This window comes from Kwoniella shivajii, chromosome 4 (genome assembly GCF_035658355.1).
Source record: "Kwoniella shivajii chromosome 4, complete sequence".
Classification (NCBI taxonomy): Eukaryota; Fungi; Basidiomycota; class Tremellomycetes; order Tremellales; family Cryptococcaceae; genus Kwoniella; species Kwoniella shivajii.
Genome location: NC_085911.1, coordinates 1,267,884 through 1,288,093, shown reverse-complemented (window position 1 = coordinate 1,288,093; position 20,210 = coordinate 1,267,884). Strand labels below are relative to the sequence as shown.

Here is a 20,210-nt window from a genome sequence, read left to right as displayed (position 1 = left end):
TATTGTGATTGTATTGGTATACCACTTCCATCCTTCAGCAGCAGCAGCCCTCTTATCACCACTATGCCCTGGCAAAAGACTTTGTGAGTGCAAATACCTACGTGCGCGTACTGAGCTCCTGTCAGCACTCTTCCCGAGCACACAAAGGGGATGCACCTTGTGAGTCACATCGCTTTCAATACCTCACCGCTCACGTCTTTATAGGTGACCAAAGAAGTTGTCAAAGAATGTGAGGCAGGCTTGAAGGGTGTCGATATCGGTATATTCACTTTGCATTGTCTCCATACTTCAGCTGGTTTGACCGTGAGTTATGGATGGCTTCAATGATTGCAGCACGAATGTTGTTCTGATCAATCCGTGCAGATCAATGAAAATTGTGACTCGTGAGCAAGGCCATTTTGATAATGTGACTGCTGCTGATGCAGATAATTCAGCTCTGTGCGAACTGGTATGTGGTGTCCCATTGAGTGATAATTGATGATATACCTAGACATGGACATGGCCATGGACACGATTGTTCCTGAATCTTTACCTTGGGAACACACCGATGAAGGACCTGAGTGAGTGGCTCACTACATGTCATGATGAATACCGACTAATGAAGAGGATGTCAGTGACTCTGTGTCCCACTTGAAGACCTCTCTTATCGGCAATTCTATCACTCTGCCTATTTCCAAAGGCAAGCTGGTATTCGGTACTTGGCAGGGTATCTATTTAGCGGAATTCAGACACAGTGGTGCAGGATGGGGAGGAAGAGGTCAAGGTAGAAAGGTGATAGCTACCATCTTGTGAGTTGCATATGTGCAAGGATGGCGCTGATGAGTCAGACCGTAGGCCTTTTGTACATAAATGCATCATGATAGTTGACCTGTAAATTGCACGACCGACCACCCTTTTCGTTCCCACAGATCAGCAATCATATCCTCGTTCATACTTTGCCCCTCAAGCTCATCGCGCAACAGCACTTTAGTCGCTTTCCTCTTCACTTGTAACCGCAATCCCGCTCCCATCACATCCACCACGGCTAGACTTGCATTAAGACCATAAACCATCGTTGCAGCGTAGAAAAAGTTGGCGTTACCGGTACCGGTAAGAAGCCAGAGCGAATGAAGCAATGGGAGAAGAATGGAAGTATAGAGATGCACAGTGAGGGTGAAGAGGGGATGTCTCAGATCTAGGGGTCATCAGTCTGATAGTCGCACGGTGAGAAAGGAGTGCTCACTGGAAACGATCTCTGGGAAACAACCTAATAATCCAGCCCATAATGCCATATCCCCTAAACTAGGGTAGCTTTTCCATGTTCCGAAAACTCCAACGAGTACAAGGATCGCGAACAAAGGATCCTCCGACAGTCTGACACAGATTGGGGCGACGTAGATGAGATTGTGAAGCTGCTTGTTGCCTCAGCATCGAGGAACGATCGATCAAAAAGGGCTCACTTGGAATACACCGAGGAAAAACATTCTAAAATGGTCAAACATTTCTGTGAAAAAGTACCACCACATCCCTACATTCGGCGTCAAGTCGGTCACGTTGATTCTGCAGAAGAATCAGCTAGCTCAGTACCGCTATAAATGACGTACATCACGCCAAACGTCTGTCCTAACCATGCTTTCCCTGCAACGCCATATCCTATTCCCGTGAAAGCTGCCATCCACATCATGTAAGTGCTGATTGTGATGAATACTCGTTGCGCATACGTTCGCATGAGAAGCATAGCGAAAGGAGGGAGAAGCAAGATAGGATAAAGAGAGGTATGAGTTGCAAAGGCGAGGAAAAAGGTTGCATGGATCGTTTGGCCTACGAAAAGCATCAGTACTTTCAATTTATATGGGGCAGCCGCGCACGTACCAGACGCTGCAAAGGATATAGCATGGAGGAGAATGGCGTTATCTATGCTCGTTGTGGATCTCGCAAGACAAGAGAGGATGGTGTACGGGTTGAATAGATATCTTGATCGAGCAGTTAGCAAACGATAGTACACGTTATTTAATACTCACAGACCAGCTACCAACCAGTCCGACTCGTGTGTTGAATTGGTATTCCTAGTCCTCCATATCCGCACCAAAGCCGCTGAGCTTGACATGTCCGCAATGGTCCATGCTAGCGCAGTAAAAAGATAGGTCGAAGCTGGTATTATATATGTGAATAAGGCGAGATACAACGGAGACTACTTTGATATGAGCCACTCTGCCCTGATACATGGGAAGACATACGTGGTAGAACACCCCTCCGCTATATGGATTTGTACCCTTATGATGTATGATAACGCCCTCTTTTACTGCCGCGATGTCAGCGTTTAGTCACATCATGTATCTACTCACAGCTTCGAAAAGATGTCAGGGGCGTTGACAATTCTGGCCGACGTTCGAGGATGAGGCCGAGCGACGGAGCTGCAAAACAAAGAGCAAGACGTAAAGCAGCTCCAGTAGCTAGAATACCTTGGTATGATTGAGCCAGCTTCCATATCTTCTCCCGCTCCATCTTCACAATTTTCGAAGCGAGCGATCTGTGATTTAATGCTGCTTGATAATGTGATATGTACAACAAAGTGGTTGGCGACGTGTAAGATTTAGTTTCAACGCGATATTTTGACTTTATTTTCCAACGGAGATTTATTCACCGACATTGCATATCACCTCGTTGAATAGCTTGCCTATGCTCCGTACTATAGCGATTGCGAAACAGGGAGCAAGCATGAGTGGAAGGTGCTCCGGACTCTTCTGTATCTAGCTTAATATTCTATGGGATGCAATGATGTGTTACATGGACAATGGGCCGAGACAATGCAGCACTGTCTCGTATAAGTTATATTCTCAAAAACGGCCATATCTTACACTCCCCTCAATCTGAATAAACGACAAGCGGAGGCTATTCTCTGTTCTTGCCAAAAAGCAGGTAAAAAATCATCCAATATCTCCAAGTGACATACTGGGCGGAGAAGGCACTATATCGTCTCCTCCTCCGCACTGTCACTCTCACTCTCGCTACTTGAAGAGGATTCTGAGCTCTCTCCTGTACCTTGATCGTCATCGTCTTCTGAATGTCCCACTGGCAGTTGAGTGTTTACCATCGGTCCCAAATCGCTTTTCGAACCTTTGGGAGCGTCAAACACCCCCAAGCCTAAATCCTGCAAACGAAAGAAGCTGTCAGCTTTGATATCGCATGGTTCCCCTCATCACTATCTATAAATTGATGATAAGGACGACCTACCATGGCTATAGCATGGTCCCCATTGATCTTTTCTATGTCTACTGAATCAGGATCCTCCGCTGCTCTTGCTAACAATTCTTGATTTGACGCCTGTATCATCGGAAGAAAAGCCCTTGCTCGTGCCAACACTGTAACAGCAAGGACGTGGTGTTATTGAGACACTGACGACATTTTCCCCTCGCATAGACTTACCGTCACTTTCAGGAACAGCAGATGGCTTCATTGGGATGGGGTTAGGTGGCGAAGCAAGTTGCGTGGTATTGGGTGATTCCGCCGAAGGAGAAGTGATGCTAGATAGCAATTTGCCTTGTTATGATATGTTCAGTTAGAAAGTGTTCTGAAATGAGCACCGCATTGATGGCGACTCACCAAGTCGGGTTTCTCTCGCTTGAGATGACTCTATATCCAGCTTTTCTCGTTCAATATTTTGATTAGACATCTTAAAGAAGAAAGAACCGGAGGACGGGTTTCCAGTCGCTGTATGGGACAAGTGATAGCTTCTGATGTGATTTGGATGTTCTCTGTATCCCTTTATGGATGAAAAAGCGGTTTGACAGGAAACGATGTATGTGTAGAACAGACGGAAATTGTCAACAACAACAATCAAAACTTCTCGGTCAACCTCCACTTCGTTTCAACACCCACTTGTTGGTCGTCCTCTTATTTCGATCTTGAACCTCAGAAATTCACTATGACCTCGCTGATTCCATCAGCTCGTTGCATACCTCGTATAACACCCTCACGCCTACGTGAGCACCTTGCAACTCCATCACCTCGGCCTTTGCATCTCCCTGGATTGATCGCCGCTTGGCCCGCTCTTTCCCAATGGCGATTATCCGATCAATTACGCGAGATTCGAAACGCAGTAGGAGAAGAGAGAGCTGTAGAGGTAGAGCTGGGTAGAAAAGGTAGAGGATATCTAGATCCTGATTGGCAGCGGGTGAATCTGGGCTTTGGTGAGACTGCTGCTTTTATTTTGGCTAACCTGAAGAAAACTGCTAAGTGCGACGATGATAGGTATTTTCCTCGATGCTTTCATATTCAACATGATACCTTCGTCTGCCCCTAAATCACAGTTGCCATCGGCGTACTTGGCTCAATCGGATCTACTGGATTCTTGCCCTCAGTTGGCCGAAGCTGTACCTCTGTTACCTCATTTCTACCAAGGAAGCGAAAAAAGTCTTTACCGACGAACAGTCTGGATAGGGCCGGACAAGAGCTTCACGCCATTTCACAAAGATCCGTACGTCGGGATCTATTCACAAGGTGAGTGCCAGGCTGTACAGTTATACGCTAATGTCGCAGTTCAAGGAAACAAGATATTCCACGTTCTTCCTCCAGAATCAGCTCAGCATCTTTCCCCTTCCGGCCTTGCCAGACATACCAACACCTCACAGATTCCCCTACCTGTTTCGCGCATCTTTCCAAGGGCGAATAGCGTATTCCCAAACGATGACGGTCTCGGCGACCTGCCCATGAACATCATAAATACTTGTAGATCACAGTTGGAGAAGGCTTTTGCAATGGATGGCGCTTGTGAAGTTTATTTGAAAGAAGGAGAGTCAGTGTTGATACCTGAGGGATGGTGGCATGCTGCTGAGGGTGGAGATGGACCCGGAGTTGGGGTGGGCGCTTGGTTTAGATGACTCTGGAGAAAGATGTTGTACATAGTGCGAGCATGTTGCATTGCGTTTCACAGAATGATATTGTCATACGAATACATCACCACAAGGAAATTCCAGTTGAATTCAGCCATAATATAGAAAAGCCAGAATCTCGATCCTAACCCATGTAACAAAAACTCCTGGCCAGCTACTTGATTATACAAAGAATGCGAGGTAGATACTTGAAATGGCGGTAGCGGCCATAACAGTGTATCCGGTAGCGTAAACACCCTTGATGGTGAGACCTAGTATCGAAGTCAGCTATGTCGGATCTCTGAGAACCTGTATTGCTCGACCAGCCCTAAAGCACTCCTATTTGGGGACGTCCACAACCAAGATATGATCACACTTACCCTTTCCAATATCCCATCCTAAATGTCTCAATCCGTTAAAGGTGTGAAAGGTGAATGGCACAGCGAAAAGGAATTTGAGACCGCCCTTCACCCAAGTAGGAAGATCGGCGATGATAGACACGAGGTGAGCAGAGTCGATGACAGGGAACACGGGATGCAGGAGGTATGCGAGGGCACCGGCGTAGAGTGCTCCGGAAAGCGCGACACCAGTTACTCGATTGGCGATGGAAAGGATCCATGTGATCTACAGTGAGCTATGTCAGCCAACTATTGTGAACGTCGTGACGCTTAAGCTCACCTGAGGTTGATAGATTTGAGCGTGAGGAGAATTGGGTCGATGTTGTCTTTGAGCGTTGAGGAAAGCGACACTTTCAGCGGGTGTCATATTCTGGGTAGATGCGAATCTATGCCATTGATCTCTGTAAGCTATTGTATCCTTGACAGCTATACATAGTGTGAAGAGCGCCTCAAAAGAACGCTTGGCCTGTCCATCGTTTCGTTATGCAGATTCGCATCATGTACACATCTAGCCAACCGCAATGAAACAAGCCAGATAGCACTCACCGTCGTTGAGCGAGCATCAATCCAGGAGCGGATGCTCTAAGCATCGAAGCTATAAACGAATATCAGCCTCCTTTCCTGTTCTCCTTCCCGTCGAAGTTACGCACGCTTGGCTACCGCCCGGAAGACACTTTGTCGTATGAGTGATGTGGACATGGCTTAGGCTATAGTGGTCGAGGTTGCGTATGATGACTGGTGAGTTGATGATGATACTGCAACGAAAGATATCATCGATGCTCAAATCAGGATTTGGTATTCTCAATTTGCTATTCGCTCGCTCAACGTGGTGCGGTCGATTACATAATCACTTGAGCTACCATCGGAACAACTCGGATCTTGTAATAACAATTGACGCGAGAATCGCCACTTTCGGAAAGTTCACAAACTGTGAGAACATTAAAACAACAGCCCACTTTAGAAAAACCCACATAACAAAATACGTTCTGTTCTCACGCGCGACAAACACGTGGGCGGAGCATTGGTAGTTTGTTGGTGTATGAGACAAAAGTGAGGAGGTGGATTTATATGGAAAGTATGCATGTGTCAATAGTGGAAACAGAGATAGAGTAGTATGTATGAGACTGGATGAGGAGGCTGCGTCTTTTGCAAGTGGGGTACGTTTTTCAATGTATTTTGGGTTTTAGCATATGAAGATGGGGGAATTAGTTAGATGCGTTTGCGGATATCGCCAATGATGCATCATTCTCTATCAGTGACAGCTAATTCCTCTTTCACCTTTTCCCTCTCTAACCGCTTGGCTTCTCCTTGAGCTTTAAGATGAGCGATCCATTCTGCCTTGTCCCTCTTCACCGGGTTTGCGTTCCTATTGGAATTCAGTCTAGATCATTTCTCGTAAGCTCACCTTTTGTGAAACCTCGACTTGACATGAGTGTCCCATTCTTTCAAACTCAGAGAATAGGGTCGATCAGGCAAAGAGCACGGCTCGCAGTCTCTGCGGGCATTCAAATCCTGTCGACTGTATAACATAATCAGCGAGGTTTGATGTTTCACCAAGTTCTACTCACTCTGCCGTATTAGGCACTCTGATATCAAGATGGTCGTCCAAAACCTTGAGCAATTCACTTGCCGCTTCGTGACCAACATGTTCAGGTGATGGTAGTGCTTCCCCGTTCAAGAAGGCTTATGGAGGTTTCAGTCCTCGAATACCGCTGAAGTGACTCACCATTGAGAACCTTGACCGAGGGCGCTACTCCTCTCTCTCCACCATTGACAACATACACGTATACGTCCCCTCCTAGTGCCCGAGCTTCTTGCGCGGCAGGCAGAAGCTGCTTTTGTATCCACTTCAGCTGGGATTTTGCATATTGATGTGTGGAAATCTTGGTCCTTTCTAGCGCCGGACGGTACGATGGATGCGCTTCAGGTTGTGATTGAGGTAGAGGCAGAGAAGCAAATTCTTTGTAGCCTGAATATGTCAAAAGTCGAGGTTAGCACGTATAGAAAACGCCGCAGCCGAACTCACCTATGGACTGAAAGATCCCTTCGGTATGATCTGTTGCGTCAGCCGTGCCATATGCTGCCTCAGCGATGATTCGCAACTCGGCGATTTCTTTAAGAAGGCCATTCTATCATGATATAATGATCAGCTGGATTCGCAAGAGGTGAATCACCAGTCGCCTTGGCTTACCTCAACCATCTGGTCAACCCTCTTGTCCAGGCGGGGACGTAATGTATCGAGCGGTTCATAAACCCAAAATATGAGTGTTCGGAATCTGCATACTTTCAGCCTTGCCCTCGCTAAGCTTGGCAGATCACATACCTTGCTTTCCTTCCCTTGTCCGCAGAATTATCTTCGGCGACATCCTCCATAACCTCCGGACTAACGGTTCCGCCACGTTCCCACCATCTTTCAATACCTCTTCTCACCTTCCTACCATCGCGCCAGTGCCACCGCCGTCCTTCCTTAGGATCCACGATGCAAAGCAATTGATGCAAGAGGAGCAACTGAGAATCCTCGCTGATCGTTGGTCGACTGGAGCTAGGATGTGAAGGTCCTGCAGAAGATGAGTTGACCTTGTCCGCGGATGATGAAGTTGGCCATTGCGGATCAGATGTCCAGAACGTATCGAGCAAGGTAATCAATTCGAGGTCCATTGTATCTGGCACGGGAGGACGGCTTCTTGGCGGAGTCCATCGTAGTGGTGCTTTTCCCTTTGAGGGGGAAGCTGATCGAGTGAAGGATAGTTCAGGCGGTGGGAAGAGGAAATGTTGAACAAAGTAGTGGGTTCCACCACATATGATAGGGAGATCAGAAGCAGCCATACTAGCTATCTAAGTGGGCATTCTGTTACTCTATTGCTCTTTCCCTACTTATCATATCATACTCACCTTTTTGTCCGCCTCGTTACACCATTTACCAACTTCCCAACTACCCCCGTGTCCAGGAGTTACCATATCTAAACCCCAATGTTCCACTCCTTCCATTTCCGCCAAAGTGACTTTGTTGGTGATCACATCCAGACCTTTGTAGAGCTGCATAGAGTCTGCAGATAGTACCACAGCTGGCTGACGTCTTTCAGTCGAAACAAGACACGGCAGTTCATCATTCGCGGATCCGGGCGAAGACCGGATCAACGAATGAGCGAGTGAAACCGCCAGATTGGATTTACCCACGCCTGTTGTACCTATCACCGCAACGATATTCCTGGTGGCCGGACTGGAAGCAAAAGACATCACCGTTCGTCGACATATGTGAAGCATGAGTCATGGTCTGCTATACTCGTGAACAGAACGGATTTGACATTTTCCGTTTCACAGTTCATCGAAAAATCAACTTTGTCAACAACAATAAGCGGTCACCGCCGACATTTACCCATCAATTCGACGAATTGGGTGGCAAAAACCTGAAATAAAAGCGGCTTCATACATGTGGAATACTGAAAAATCGTTATCACAAAGAGCCCTATGATATCAGAAAGAAAACATGGCTGTACAACCTAGAAAAACAAAGTGTCACAACTCCATCATCTCATCACCGTGAACCGCCTCGTTCATCTCCTGTTTTTCAGCTGCTGGCTCAGAGCCTGCTCTCCTTTTGCCTTTCTTCTGCACGATAGTCCATCCCTCTTCTTCACCTTCTTCCTCTTTCACCACCTCCAAGCTGCCACTCCTCCCTATTTTACCCAGCATCGACGGCGTAGAGACCTTATCATCTGTGAGTTTACCCAGCTTGACCGGACCAAGCGGACTGACAAAGTCAAATTTCTGAAGGGTAGGCACAGGTGATCCGGTACTTCGAAAAGCAGTTTCATCGCCCGAAGGTAGAATCCTCGGAGGGGTATATGTGCCACCTCGACCACGGGGACTTGACTCGCCCCTGCCTACGAAAATCCCAGTTCGACGGATATCTCGAGACGACCGTCGAGGGGAACCAGGTCTTTGTTGCACGGATAGAGTGGGTCGGAGCATCGAGGCATAGGAGGGAGATGCTGTTCTTTGAGGTGTCGTTGGACCAATGATTGGACCAAAAATGCTGGTTGACACACCATCGGGGGAACGCCGGTTTGTGAGGTCCTCATTCTCGTGAGCCAGCGTTCTCCTCTTTTTGGACTCGAATACACCGGAAATTTCCTCCGCTTCATCCATTTTCCCATACCGTGTTCCATTGCACCCTTCGCCCAGCGCCTCCAAAACGTCCGGCTTGACTACCATCTTCAGTTGCTTCTCCCTTTCCTCGCTGACGGCTCTCAACTTTTCGATCCGTCTCTCATTCATGACCCAATTGACAATCTTATTCCAAGAGTCTTTGTCTGCTTTAATCCGCAGTCTGTCTGGCTCGTCTCCTACTCCTGGATGAGTACGGTTATGTGCATCTAATGATTCTCGGGCGGATGCCATCATGTCAAATGTGACTGGAGAGGCGGCATGATGATATGCACTAAGAAGAGCAGGAGAAGCGAGCAAAGGTGGGCTTGAACGAAAGGAGAGGGGAACCAAACGTGACTTCACGGTTACGACGCTGTGAACATTCTATGTAAGCGATAACTTCACTGCCAACTTTGTAATACTCACGGAGATATCTCTTCATTGTATATTCGTACAGGAAAAAAGTGGTTCCCACGAGGAACTGTTCTACCTTGGAAGAATACCTTCTTGTCGATGATCTTTTACAGAAGTGAGCCCGCATATAGGTCATGGAAAAGGTTGACTCACTTTACCTGGCCAGAAGCCATCTTCAGCCGTTTCCACTAAAACGGTATCCCCGATTTTAGGATTCCAACGTCGCCAATCTCGTTCCTCATCAGGAGTCAAAGAATGCGTGGTGACAGGTCCAGGATGATGTCTATTGGGTAACGGTCGACCGCTTCCATCTAGATTACCAATCAGCATAGTGTATTAAAGATATCACTCGTACCTATCATGTGATCATCATCCTCTTGCATCTTGTCCCCGTCAACATCCTTCAGCCCTGCTCTCTTCGCTGTGCAGCATAAATCATCCATTGATTTCATTACCCAATATCTTTTGACCGCTTCTTCCCATCTTGCCTTTATCACCCCTTCTTCCAATTTGACATTGGCACAAGCCTCGAATTTCGATGTTAATCCTTCTAATCGGGTAAAGGTATCACAGGCCAAGAGATCCAAGGCCGCATCGAGTGAGCCCAGCTGGATCGGAGGTGTAGGCAGACTCCCGCATGGCGGACACTTCCTTTTGGGCATCGCAAACCTAGTAGAAAGAGTCGAAAGGTATCTCCTTATGGTCCTGAATGATGGAGATCTGAGACACGTAGACTGAATATTGTTTATAAGATCATCTTGGACTAAGCAAGAAGTTGTATGCTACGATGGGTTGTAACCAAGATTATAATTGTTGAGAGGTCTGACAAAGGCGAAGTTGGCAAAGAGGGAGAGTCCAATGACTAATCTCCTGGTAGCAGGTGGCAAATAACAAAGCATGAAAACATATTTGATTATTAATGATGCATGAAAAGTGATGACGTAAGGATTTTCCTGTCAGGGTGTTTTTTTCGCTTGGTGCCCCGCATTCCCAAATTTCATGGGGTATAACCATAATTTCAAGTTTCATCTGCAACCTGCTTTGTTCACCAACAGTCTTTGATACAAGTCGGCATCCTATTCTGCCTCTGTACCGCAGTATCGCCTGTCCTCAACCGTTTTCCAATATGGGGAAGAAAAAGATGTCATTGAAACGTGAGTCGTCCTACCTTTCTCATGGTCATTCCGCTCATATCTCTGATTCAGCCGTTCAAAGGGGTTTTGCAACTACCTCTGTTGTGTCTAAGAAGCCTGATGTTCCTTCGGTATCTCCCAGTGAGACTGATCAAGAAGCTGCTTCGATTACGGGAATAGAGAAGGACAAAGAAGGAGATAAACAGAACGCCAAATTAGAAGCAAGCGCCTCAAGTCCCATCAACGATGTAGCGGATTGGGAGGATGAAGGGTCGATCGAAAGGGCTTCTCTACAATCGTTGGTTGATAGACTACATGACAAAGGAGAAAAAGAGGTCGCTCGTATAATAAAGGTATGCCTCTCCATACCGCACGTTGATCAAAGACTAAATTCTCATTAGGCAATTGAGTACGATCGAAGGTTGGCGACCTCATTTCCGAGACTAGAGCTGGCCGAGGATGTACGAGAGGAGGTAATAAATCGAGTTTTGGAAGAGGAGAAATTGATGTCAGATGGTATGTCGTTTGTTTCCCTGGAACAGATCAAGATACTGAAGTGAGTCACAAACAGGTTCGTCCCAAGCGTCACCGAGAACTATAATTGCTTCAGCGCCTGGTACAGAAACCGACAAAAGCCTTCTAAGATTCTATATCATCTACCATGTTTTGAGAAAGCTGGGCTTTGGAGAAGACAGGATAGAGCAATGTTTGTTGGAAGGATTGGGTGAAGAGGGTACATGGGAAGCTGCTTTGGAATGGGTGAGACCACATTTAAGCTCTTGTACCGCCGAAGACATCCGCTGACAATCACGTAGATGTGGACCCATTTAAGTGAAGATGAATGTTTACAACGAGGTGAACATGCTCGGAAAGAAGGTACGTGTTGCAATTTGATTTTCCGGCCTGCAACTGATGTGTCGCAGAACCAAGCTTGGTCGAATCCGAAGAGCCATTGCTGGAATCCATCAAGCCTGAATCCCCTCCTGTATTATCAGAGTCTTCTCCGTCTTCCCGCCGACTACAACATGCAGATACACCGGAATCCTCTTCAACGGTCCAAACATCGCTCTTCCAATCTCTGGATGCAGCTCCACCTTCAGATTCGGATTCAGATGATGATTTCGATACAAACAAAATCAACGATACCTGGGCAAAGCTCTCATTGGACCTTGACACCATGAAGCTGTCAGCGGGAGGTGCTAAAGGGAAGGGAAAGAAAGGAAAGGGCAGCGGCGTTGTGCTGGAAACACCTGGAATGAGGAGGCTAAAGGAGAAAATTGGCAAGGTAGAGAAAGAATACCTGTTTAGCAGGAAAGACGCGGGTAAGTCTCGGTGCTCTTCTTTGACCACCATGGCTCACCACTTTCATAGACGTCATTTTCAAGTCTCTCAAATCAAACAGAGACTCCGCGGCTCTAGCAGCCAAGTTGAAAGGTGCACCCCTAAAGTCCAACACCACAGATACCGATCAAACCGATGAGAATGAGGCATTCCATACTCAACCTACCGAATCTTCGTCCAGAGATATCTTCAGTGTCGCAGACGAAGATGAGGATGGTGACTTATCTGGTGGCATGCTTGATGAGCCAGTCGAATCCGACATGGTCGCAGATCCGTCTTTATCCAATACAACGGTGACTGTTCGGTCCATGGCTATTCCTCAATCGTCTTTTGCTGGTAATATACCAAAGAACATCTTGAAAACAACCTTGAATAAACAGTCAAAGAACGCTATACTCACATATGCTCGTTTATCAGGTTCAAGTCGCGCTGCTCGAGCTGGCCTAGAGCTTCGATGGTCAACTGGAAGGAGGAAAGTTTGGCGAATGGAGGAGATTGCAGGCAACACCATGGCTGAAGCGGAAAATTACGTCTCTACTCTTGCGTTAAGCGATTTATCCGCAGATGGAACGTTGATCGGAATAAACTGGAGAACAATGCCATCTGATTACAGGGAATTATGGGAGGAGCTGGATGTGAAACGGAAAGAGAAAGACGATGTGGAAAAGAGAGAAGTATGGGCGAAAATCAAAAGATTCTACGAGATGAAATGCGTGGGTGCTCCACTGGAAGATAAAACCGAGGCATCGAAGAGTAGCACGACAACTGGCACCACCACACCAAATGTCAGACCTGATCAATCCTCGGCTGACCGATTCTCGCAAAAGTTGCAAGACGATTTTGAGAAACGACGGCAATCATTGCTTTATCAAAACATGCTACGACAGCGAAACACACTGCCGATAGCTTCTTTCCGGGAACAGATAGTCTCATCCCTTGAGGATTCCCAAATCATAGTTCTCAGTGGAGAGACTGGCTGTGGTAAATCGACTCAGCTTCCCTCTTTCATCCTCGAAGATCAACTATCAAAGGGCAAACCATGCAAAATATTCGTTACGGAACCCAGACGAATCAGTGCTATCTCTCTTGCTCAACGTGTTTCACAGGAGCTCGGTGATGCTGTTGGTGCCGTCGGATCAATTTCCTCTCTGGTCGGATACTCCATTCGGTTGGAGGCAAAAGTCTCAGCTTCAACTCGATTAGCATTCGTAACGAATGGTATCGCTCTACGGATGCTTGAAAGCGGATCTTCAGAAGGGTCAAAGGGAACAGCGTTTGACGAAGTGACTCACATCATTGTGGACGAAGTGCACGAGCGCTCTATCGAATCGGATTTCCTTCTCATCGTGCTCAAAAACCTCATCCAGCAGCGGAAGGATCTGAAAGTGGTCCTCATGTCAGCTACAGTCGACGCTGAGAAGATCTCCAGCTTCTTTGGTGGCTGTCCTTTCCTTTCGGTTCCAGGTCGAACATTCCCTGTACAAGTGAACTACCTCGAGGACGCGGTTCAAATCGCCGATTGGAGAATTGATGAGAATTCACCGTACGCCCTGAGAGGCAGAAACTTCAAACCTGCAGGCCAAATGGTAGAATGGAACGAAAAAGGGGCCAAGTCAGATTCCGATCCTTCTGATGAGGAGGCGGACCCCGATCGTTCATCTAATCCAGCAAAACTGTCTTCTACGAGATATTCATCCTCTACGGTCTCAACTTTGAACCTCCTAGACTCAAGGCAAATACCGTACGACCTGATTGTGCAACTTCTGGAAAAGATCTGTTATGAGGATACGTCACTCATACCCTTTTCTCAGGCAACTTTGGTTTTTATGCCTGGTCTAGCAGAGATCCGAAAACTTAATGATATGCTGCAATCGCATCGTACTTTTGGCAGTAGAGACTTTGTAGTGTATCCTTTACATTCAACGATATCATCGGAAGGACAAAGCGCAGTCTTTGACATTCCCCAAAAAGGTGTAAGGAAGATTGTGATCTGTAAGTATGAGCTTCTTCAGGAGAGGTCCCGTATGCTGATTAAATGTCCGTAGCTACAAACATAGCGGGTGCGTCCGTACATTCAGGATTCAGTAGTCTTTGCTAATGCTATTGCTGCAGAGACTGGTGTCACTATCCCGGACATTACATGTGTAATCGACAGCGGCAAACATCGAGAAATGAGGTGAGCAGACTGCACCACAAGCTTCGTTGCTAATTTTTTCCTGCAGGTATGACGAGAAACGACAGCTGTCAAGATTGGTCGAGACGTACATCGCTCGAAGTAATGCCAAGCAAAGACGCGGTCGAGCTGGACGAGTGCAGGAAGGATTGGCTTTCCACTTGTTCACTAAGGCTAGGCATGATACTCAAGTAAGTGGTTATCGGCTCTGCATTGCCTCAACTTATATGTGTTATAGCTTGCGGAACACCCCATCCCTGAGATGCTTAGGTTGTCTCTGCAAGATCTCGCTTTGCGGATCAAAATTCTGAAAGTCCCCCTTGGTAGAACGATTGAGTCCGTCCTTCTACAAGCACTTGACCCTCCATCTTCAGTCAACATTCAACGTGCTATCGCTTCTCTGGTAGAAGTGAAAGCTTTAACGACACACGAAGATATCACACCTATGGGACGTTTGTTATCGAAATTACCCATGGACGTTCACTTGGGCAAATTCCTCCTCGTTGCGGCAATGATGAAGTGTCTCGATCCAGCATTGACAATAGCGGCTACCCTCAACTCGAAGAGTCCATTTGTCACTCCATTCGGATTCGAAAGTATGGCCGAAGCAGCAAAAAGGAGTTTTGCCGTTGGAAACAGCGATTTCTTGACGATCGCGAATGTCTTCGACAGTTTCAGGCGAGCTTCTGAAAATCCCGGATTCGTAAGGGTCTTCTGCAAGAAAAACTTTGTTTCTTTACAAGTGAGTAAATAAAATACCGCCACCAGCTGTCCACATACTGACAATTGGATAATCGCAGAACCTTCAACAAATAGAAGAGCTTCGACAACAGCTACTGGCGTGAGACATGCTGTCTTATCCCGCTGCATCCCGAACTGATCTGTGATACAGATACCTTGTTGATTCATCCTTTGTGGACGCCACGCCCGAACAAAGACGGGAAGTAAGCCAGTAAGTGCGAAAAAGGTTTACAACTCTAATAGCATTATGCTTACATTGTCTGTGAACGTAGAGCAAGGTTTTCACGTGGTGTTAAAACCCGATTTGTCAGCGTTCCCCCAGAGTTTAACGTGAACGCAAACGATGTCAACATCCTCGGTGGGGCTCTTGCAGCAGGTTTGTATCCCAAGCTGCTATCGCTTGATTTGTCGTCCGGCGGTAGTCTCAAGACTATCGTCAACCAGCAGCCTGTAGCCATTGTACGTGATCTGAACTATCTTCATTGCGTCTGACGACTAACGCGATTGAATGATTTCAGCATCCAGGGTCAGTGAACTTCAAAGCGCCAAAGACCGACTTTGGCACCAACTATCTCGTGTACTTCACGATCATGCAATCGAAGCGATTGTATGCATGGGAGACTAGTCCCGTAGATGATAAAGCTTTAGCACTTTTGTGTGGTGATGTTGCAGATTTCCGAGTAAGCCTCATCTCCGATCAGACAAACGCCTGTGAGACTGATCCACCGCTTGGGAATAGGTATCCGCATCATCCCTTCATCTTGACCGAAAAATTCGGTTCAACATCTCACCAAAATCAGCCATTGCAATCAAACTTCTTCGAGAACAATTTGCTGCTGCCATGTCAACGAGATTGAGGGGCAAAAAGTTGTCTGAAAATCAAGAAAAGTGGTTTGACCTGGGCTTGAAATGTCTAAAAGTGCAAGTCAACGAGGACGAGGCTAGAGTAGGAGTGGTATAGATTAGAGTCGAGAGATAGATGACATATTGTACATTGCTTTTACATATCTGCTACATTTCGATACCATATATACTTGAAAACCTTCATGTGATAATACAGGATCTGCCGTTTGTGAACTCGGGGCGTGACAAATCTGAAACAAGGTTCAACCATGGTGAATACCGTACTACCATATTACGACGATCGCCCTGCCCCCTGATCACCTGCGGCTCCTCCAGATGACTTCGGTTGAACATCATATTTGTTTACTCGATGTTTACTATGACCACAGTCGTCGGCATGATCATGGGGATGATGGTGTTTTCTAGACTTCCTAGCAGGTCTAGCACGTTATTCGATAACGTCAGCTATGTGTTCTTATCTCTCCTATATTGTCATCAACTCACCTCGCACGTCCGTCTCCTGCTCCTCCATCAGATTCCGAGCTTTCTGAATACTCTTCCTGACCTCCGTTTCCTCCATCTCTCGATCTATGCCTCTGTCCATGTGATCTATCTCGAGGAGAAGGATCTTCATCTTCGGATGAGGAGCATGAAGATTCGTCAGAAGATTCGTCAAACGCTTTTGGTTTGTGGTAAATACAGCAAACTGATTGACACACAAATCACGGATTGGTCAGCTTCAGGGGATCTGTGCGTTACAACGAGACTGATGATGTTGATGTCAACCTCGTGATTGCACTTACTCTTTGACTTCTTTTTGCCCATACCTTCATTATCTACAGTCTCGTCACTCCAGACAACTCTTTGCTTTTTCAGTGGTCCACCACGCAATTTCAAAACACCAGCTGGAGGTTGTTCGTCTGGAGTCGTGGATGGTCCAGCTTCTGTCTCTGTTTGAGCGACGGAGCGGGCAGGTTGACCTTGCTGACGGGTTTGGTTGGACATTTGATGTGATTCCGTGGTTAGCGTTATCTACAATTGAGTTTTATGAGTGTTTTCTTTGTGTTATGGATATCAACCATCTTTCATCATGGAGAGTATCTTGCTCGTGATATGACGAAGGAGGAATGATCAGTCCACAAAGTATAGGGAAAGAGAAAATACTGTGCCATCGTGGGAAAACATGAAATTGTTCGTAGGAGATAACCGAAACATCCTGATCGAACGATGTTAAATACGCATGGATTTTGATTGTCTTTCGATAGCTTTTAAATCTCAAATCATCTCGTATCACTGAAACAATTACATCCGGCACCTTGATTCTCCAATAAGACTCCTGCAGAAATACAAAAAATGTCAGAAGTAAGTCTCTCTACCTGTGTCATGGACACATGTCGGATGAAGAGAGCTGACAATGTCTTTCAACCTTTCTACCAGTTCCGAGCTCCTCCTCTTGACGTAACGTATGTGTGCTACCCCTTCTCGGCGCCTGCTGGCAGTCTCTCGAAGGTATGAATAAACAAAGAGGACTGATATGTTCCCTCGCATAGCTCTGTGCTCCATGGGGGTATTCACCATCCTGTAGCTAGATCATGGCAAAACAATGGAAGAAACTTGACAAAATCGATGTTCATCTACCCCATCTTCATCTCCGACGATCCCGATGCTGAACAAGTTATAGCCACCCTTCCTGGGCAAAAGCGATGGGGAATAAATAAGCTTGAAGGATTTATCGGTCCATTGATCAAGAAAGGTTTGAAAGGTGTGATCTTATTTGGTGTCCCTATGCAAATGGAAAAGGTAAGCGTCTCCTTGAAAAAAGGTAAAAGTGCGTGAGGAGATAGATACATGGGAGTTAGTATTCCCAAATGACATACAACGACTTACTGATTACTAACTTGCCTGTCCTGTAGGACGCTCGTGGAAGCGCAGCAGATGATCCATCAACCCCTGTCATTCAAGGTCTACAGCTTCTCAGCAAACTCTTCCCTCAACTCATGCTCACTGTCGATGTATGCCTATGTGAATACACCTCTCATGGACATTGTGGTATTTTGTCTTCATTACCTAATCCAGGCCACTCCAACCAACCTACCATCGAGCCGGAGCCTTCAGCGCAGAGAATTGCAGAAGTCGCAGTGGCTTATGCTAAAGCCGGTGCTCATTGTGTCGCTCCCAGCGATATGATGGATGGTAGAATCAAAGCAATCAAACTAGGTTTGATGCATGCTGGTTTAGGAAATAGATGCACTCTGATGAGTTACTCGGCTAAATTTGCTAGTGGTTTATATGGTCCTTTCAGGTCAGTTGACATAATCGCTTTGACAATCAACTGATTCTTACTTGTGATTTGCAGAGACGCAGCTGGTAGTGCGCCTTCTTTCGGTAACAGGAAATGTTACCAACTTCCCCCCAATGCTCGATCCTTGGCTCGACGTGCTATCGTGAGTCATAGATATCATTGATTTCCGGCTGCCGTGAAAGACTATTAATCCCTTGAATGCAGAAACGAGATGCGAATGAAGGTGCAGATATCATAATGGTTAAACCAGCTTTACCATATCTTGACATCATATCTGATTGTGTGACTTTCGCTCCTGATCATCCAACGGCATGTTATCAAGTCTCAGGAGAATACGCAATGGTGGTCGCCGGGGCAGAAAAAGGAATTTACGATTTGAAGGAAATGGCTTTTGAGACTACTGAAAGTATGGTAAGAGCAGGTGCTAGTATCATTTTATCCTATTTCACTCCTCAATTCCTTGACTGGTTGGATGAAGATCGATAGATCCATACATCGGCGGTGTGAAGAAGGAATGGGGAGGATGGTTTTGTCGGTAATGAAAAGAAACAAAAACATGCACCATTCATCATATAACACAAAATAAACGTCTGCAATTGATGCGTATATCTTTGATGATCCGTTGGAAAACGGTTCTTGACTGCCATTTTCTTACTGAACACCTCACATGACATCCAAAGTCTCCATCAATCAAAGCACACGTACACAAAACAGACTAATACGAGTAAGAATTGGCATTGCTACACAGCATAACTTCTCATAGTCAAGACTGCCAGAATATGTATGTGACGTTATTAACAATGTTCTACTGAAAAGAAGGCAACGTTTTAGTACAGATTGAGAAAGGATTGAGGTATCGTGGGAAGTGTCTTTGGTCTCAGGTGGGCGATGCAACTGCGCATCGAGATATAGTACGATGAAATATCGAAATCCAGGCACATCAATATTGAGAGTGATGCATCGTGTAGGCTTCTCCATCACCTCGAGTTGAGCTTGGCACTCTCACATTTCGATAGTCTCAATCTTGTGACTCGTTGATGCTGGAAGATCGAGGACGATTCAGCGGTTGAAGCTATAAATGAACATGGGAAATGTTGTGGAAAGACTAAAATCCTTCACCGTCAAATATTTTGCCACTCCATATATTCGAGATGCGATTCCAGTATTCTTCGATTATTGCTATTATGATCTTCCTTTATTGTGACCAGGTGCTGAGTGTACCAGCTGCCATCACCACCCATCCAGGTAAGCCCATCCATAGTTCCTTCAGCCAGGATCAAAAAAGAACATGCAGATTAGGAATGACACACTTTTACAGATCTGGTCAAGAAGGGTCACAAGGCGGCTCTCGGATTAAGCCTCAGAGATGAACTTAAGGAAGACGAAAAGAGGCAAGTTATCCACTGCGACTTTAGACGTGTCTGCTGTGAGTCCTCCTACGACTCTGACTGCTAAGACTGATTCGAAAGAGATAGACTGTCCCAGAAATGGAGTCAGGTTCACCTGCTATAACACCCAAGGTTGCGGTAAGTGTACTCGGTTGTAAATCCAGTGCGGTCAAGGCTCAGGAAACGCTTAGTCGCCTATGTTGTAGGCTAAGGCGAAAGTGGCTTACCTGCTTGACTCCCTGCAGACATGACATGCTATGCTGCTTGATTCATCGCCGTTTCGACGACAGAAGATGAGGTCTTTGGGATATGCTGAGCCCTCGATTTACAGAGATGATCGGTGATCTGACGTGATGCTATGTGTATAACGATCTTTCCATGGGTTCTCAACCTTCCTTCATCCCGTATCATCAATGTTGCGGTTGTCAACGTCGTTTCGGTTCGTTTTATTAGGTTCGTTCTGCAGACAGCCCGCTGA

The 20,210-nt window shown here is 46.3% G+C and overlaps 11 protein-coding genes across 11 annotated transcripts; 5 read left to right on the top strand and 6 right to left on the bottom strand.

The window, feature by feature from the left end:
• Positions 1–63: 63 nt before the first annotated feature.
• Positions 64–471, top strand: IL334_003464 (uncharacterized protein; the record flags this gene model as incomplete). Its single annotated transcript, XM_062935194.1, has 5 exons — positions 64–83; positions 126–159; positions 205–303; positions 364–383; positions 435–471. The coding sequence occupies 5 exons, from the start codon at positions 64–66 to the stop codon at positions 469–471; spliced, it is 210 nt and encodes a 69-aa protein (XP_062791245.1).
• A 21-nt stretch (positions 472–492) lies between these two features.
• On the top strand, positions 493–792 carry IL334_003463 (secondary thiamine-phosphate synthase enzyme; the record flags this gene model as incomplete). Its single annotated transcript, XM_062935193.1, has 2 exons — positions 493–560; positions 615–792. 2 exons carry the CDS (start codon positions 493–495, stop codon positions 790–792), a joined length of 246 nt encoding a protein of 81 aa, XP_062791244.1.
• Positions 793–854: 62 nt separating this feature from the next.
• Positions 855–2,484, bottom strand: IL334_003462 (uncharacterized protein; the record flags this gene model as incomplete). The annotated part of the gene is made up of 8 exons (XM_062935192.1): positions 855–1,174; positions 1,223–1,391; positions 1,440–1,539; positions 1,584–1,800; positions 1,852–1,952; positions 2,001–2,170; positions 2,217–2,281; positions 2,325–2,484. The coding sequence occupies 8 exons, from the start codon at positions 2,482–2,484 to the stop codon at positions 855–857; spliced, it is 1,302 nt and encodes a 433-aa protein (XP_062791243.1).
• Positions 2,485–2,947: 463 nt separating this feature from the next.
• Positions 2,948–3,652, bottom strand: IL334_003461 (uncharacterized protein; the record flags this gene model as incomplete). The annotated part of the gene is made up of 4 exons (XM_062935191.1): positions 2,948–3,130; positions 3,214–3,341; positions 3,406–3,519; positions 3,583–3,652. 4 exons carry the CDS (start codon positions 3,650–3,652, stop codon positions 2,948–2,950), a joined length of 495 nt encoding a protein of 164 aa, XP_062791242.1.
• Positions 3,653–3,904: 252 nt separating this feature from the next.
• IL334_003460 (uncharacterized protein) lies at positions 3,905–4,859 on the top strand (the record flags this gene model as incomplete). Its single annotated transcript, XM_062935190.1, has 2 exons — positions 3,905–4,169; positions 4,231–4,859. 2 exons carry the CDS (start codon positions 3,905–3,907, stop codon positions 4,857–4,859), a joined length of 894 nt encoding a protein of 297 aa, XP_062791241.1.
• Positions 4,860–5,033: 174 nt separating this feature from the next.
• IL334_003459 (succinate dehydrogenase, cytochrome b556 subunit) lies at positions 5,034–5,947 on the bottom strand (the record flags this gene model as incomplete). The annotated part of the gene is made up of 5 exons (XM_062935189.1): positions 5,034–5,122; positions 5,231–5,474; positions 5,529–5,634; positions 5,795–5,843; positions 5,899–5,947. The coding sequence occupies 5 exons, from the start codon at positions 5,945–5,947 to the stop codon at positions 5,034–5,036; spliced, it is 537 nt and encodes a 178-aa protein (XP_062791240.1).
• A 543-nt stretch (positions 5,948–6,490) lies between these two features.
• Positions 6,491–8,485, bottom strand: IL334_003458 (uncharacterized protein; the record flags this gene model as incomplete). Its single annotated transcript, XM_062935188.1, has 8 exons — positions 6,491–6,614; positions 6,666–6,767; positions 6,817–6,931; positions 6,975–7,217; positions 7,275–7,377; positions 7,440–7,524; positions 7,572–8,083; positions 8,141–8,485. 8 exons carry the CDS (start codon positions 8,483–8,485, stop codon positions 6,491–6,493), a joined length of 1,629 nt encoding a protein of 542 aa, XP_062791239.1.
• A 279-nt stretch (positions 8,486–8,764) lies between these two features.
• Positions 8,765–10,473, bottom strand: IL334_003457 (uncharacterized protein; the record flags this gene model as incomplete). The annotated part of the gene is made up of 4 exons (XM_062935187.1): positions 8,765–9,770; positions 9,824–9,915; positions 9,965–10,122; positions 10,167–10,473. 4 exons carry the CDS (start codon positions 10,471–10,473, stop codon positions 8,765–8,767), a joined length of 1,563 nt encoding a protein of 520 aa, XP_062791238.1.
• Positions 10,474–10,937: 464 nt separating this feature from the next.
• Positions 10,938–16,160, top strand: IL334_003456 (uncharacterized protein; the record flags this gene model as incomplete). The annotated part of the gene is made up of 16 exons (XM_062935186.1): positions 10,938–10,965; positions 11,017–11,297; positions 11,346–11,460; positions 11,516–11,703; positions 11,760–11,820; positions 11,868–12,266; positions 12,316–14,277; positions 14,331–14,345; positions 14,398–14,461; positions 14,508–14,649; positions 14,697–15,200; positions 15,259–15,299; positions 15,351–15,410; positions 15,472–15,658; positions 15,718–15,879; positions 15,939–16,160. The coding sequence occupies 16 exons, from the start codon at positions 10,938–10,940 to the stop codon at positions 16,158–16,160; spliced, it is 4,431 nt and encodes a 1,476-aa protein (XP_062791237.1).
• Positions 16,161–16,334: 174 nt separating this feature from the next.
• IL334_003455 (uncharacterized protein) lies at positions 16,335–17,047 on the bottom strand (the record flags this gene model as incomplete). Its single annotated transcript, XM_062935185.1, has 3 exons — positions 16,335–16,482; positions 16,547–16,748; positions 16,846–17,047. 3 exons carry the CDS (start codon positions 17,045–17,047, stop codon positions 16,335–16,337), a joined length of 552 nt encoding a protein of 183 aa, XP_062791236.1.
• Positions 17,048–17,395: 348 nt separating this feature from the next.
• Positions 17,396–18,830, top strand: IL334_003454 (uncharacterized protein; the record flags this gene model as incomplete). The annotated part of the gene is made up of 6 exons (XM_062935184.1): positions 17,396–17,404; positions 17,480–17,505; positions 17,593–17,842; positions 17,956–18,344; positions 18,399–18,486; positions 18,549–18,830. The coding sequence occupies 6 exons, from the start codon at positions 17,396–17,398 to the stop codon at positions 18,828–18,830; spliced, it is 1,044 nt and encodes a 347-aa protein (XP_062791235.1).
• Between the last annotated feature and the right edge of the window lie 1,380 nt (positions 18,831–20,210).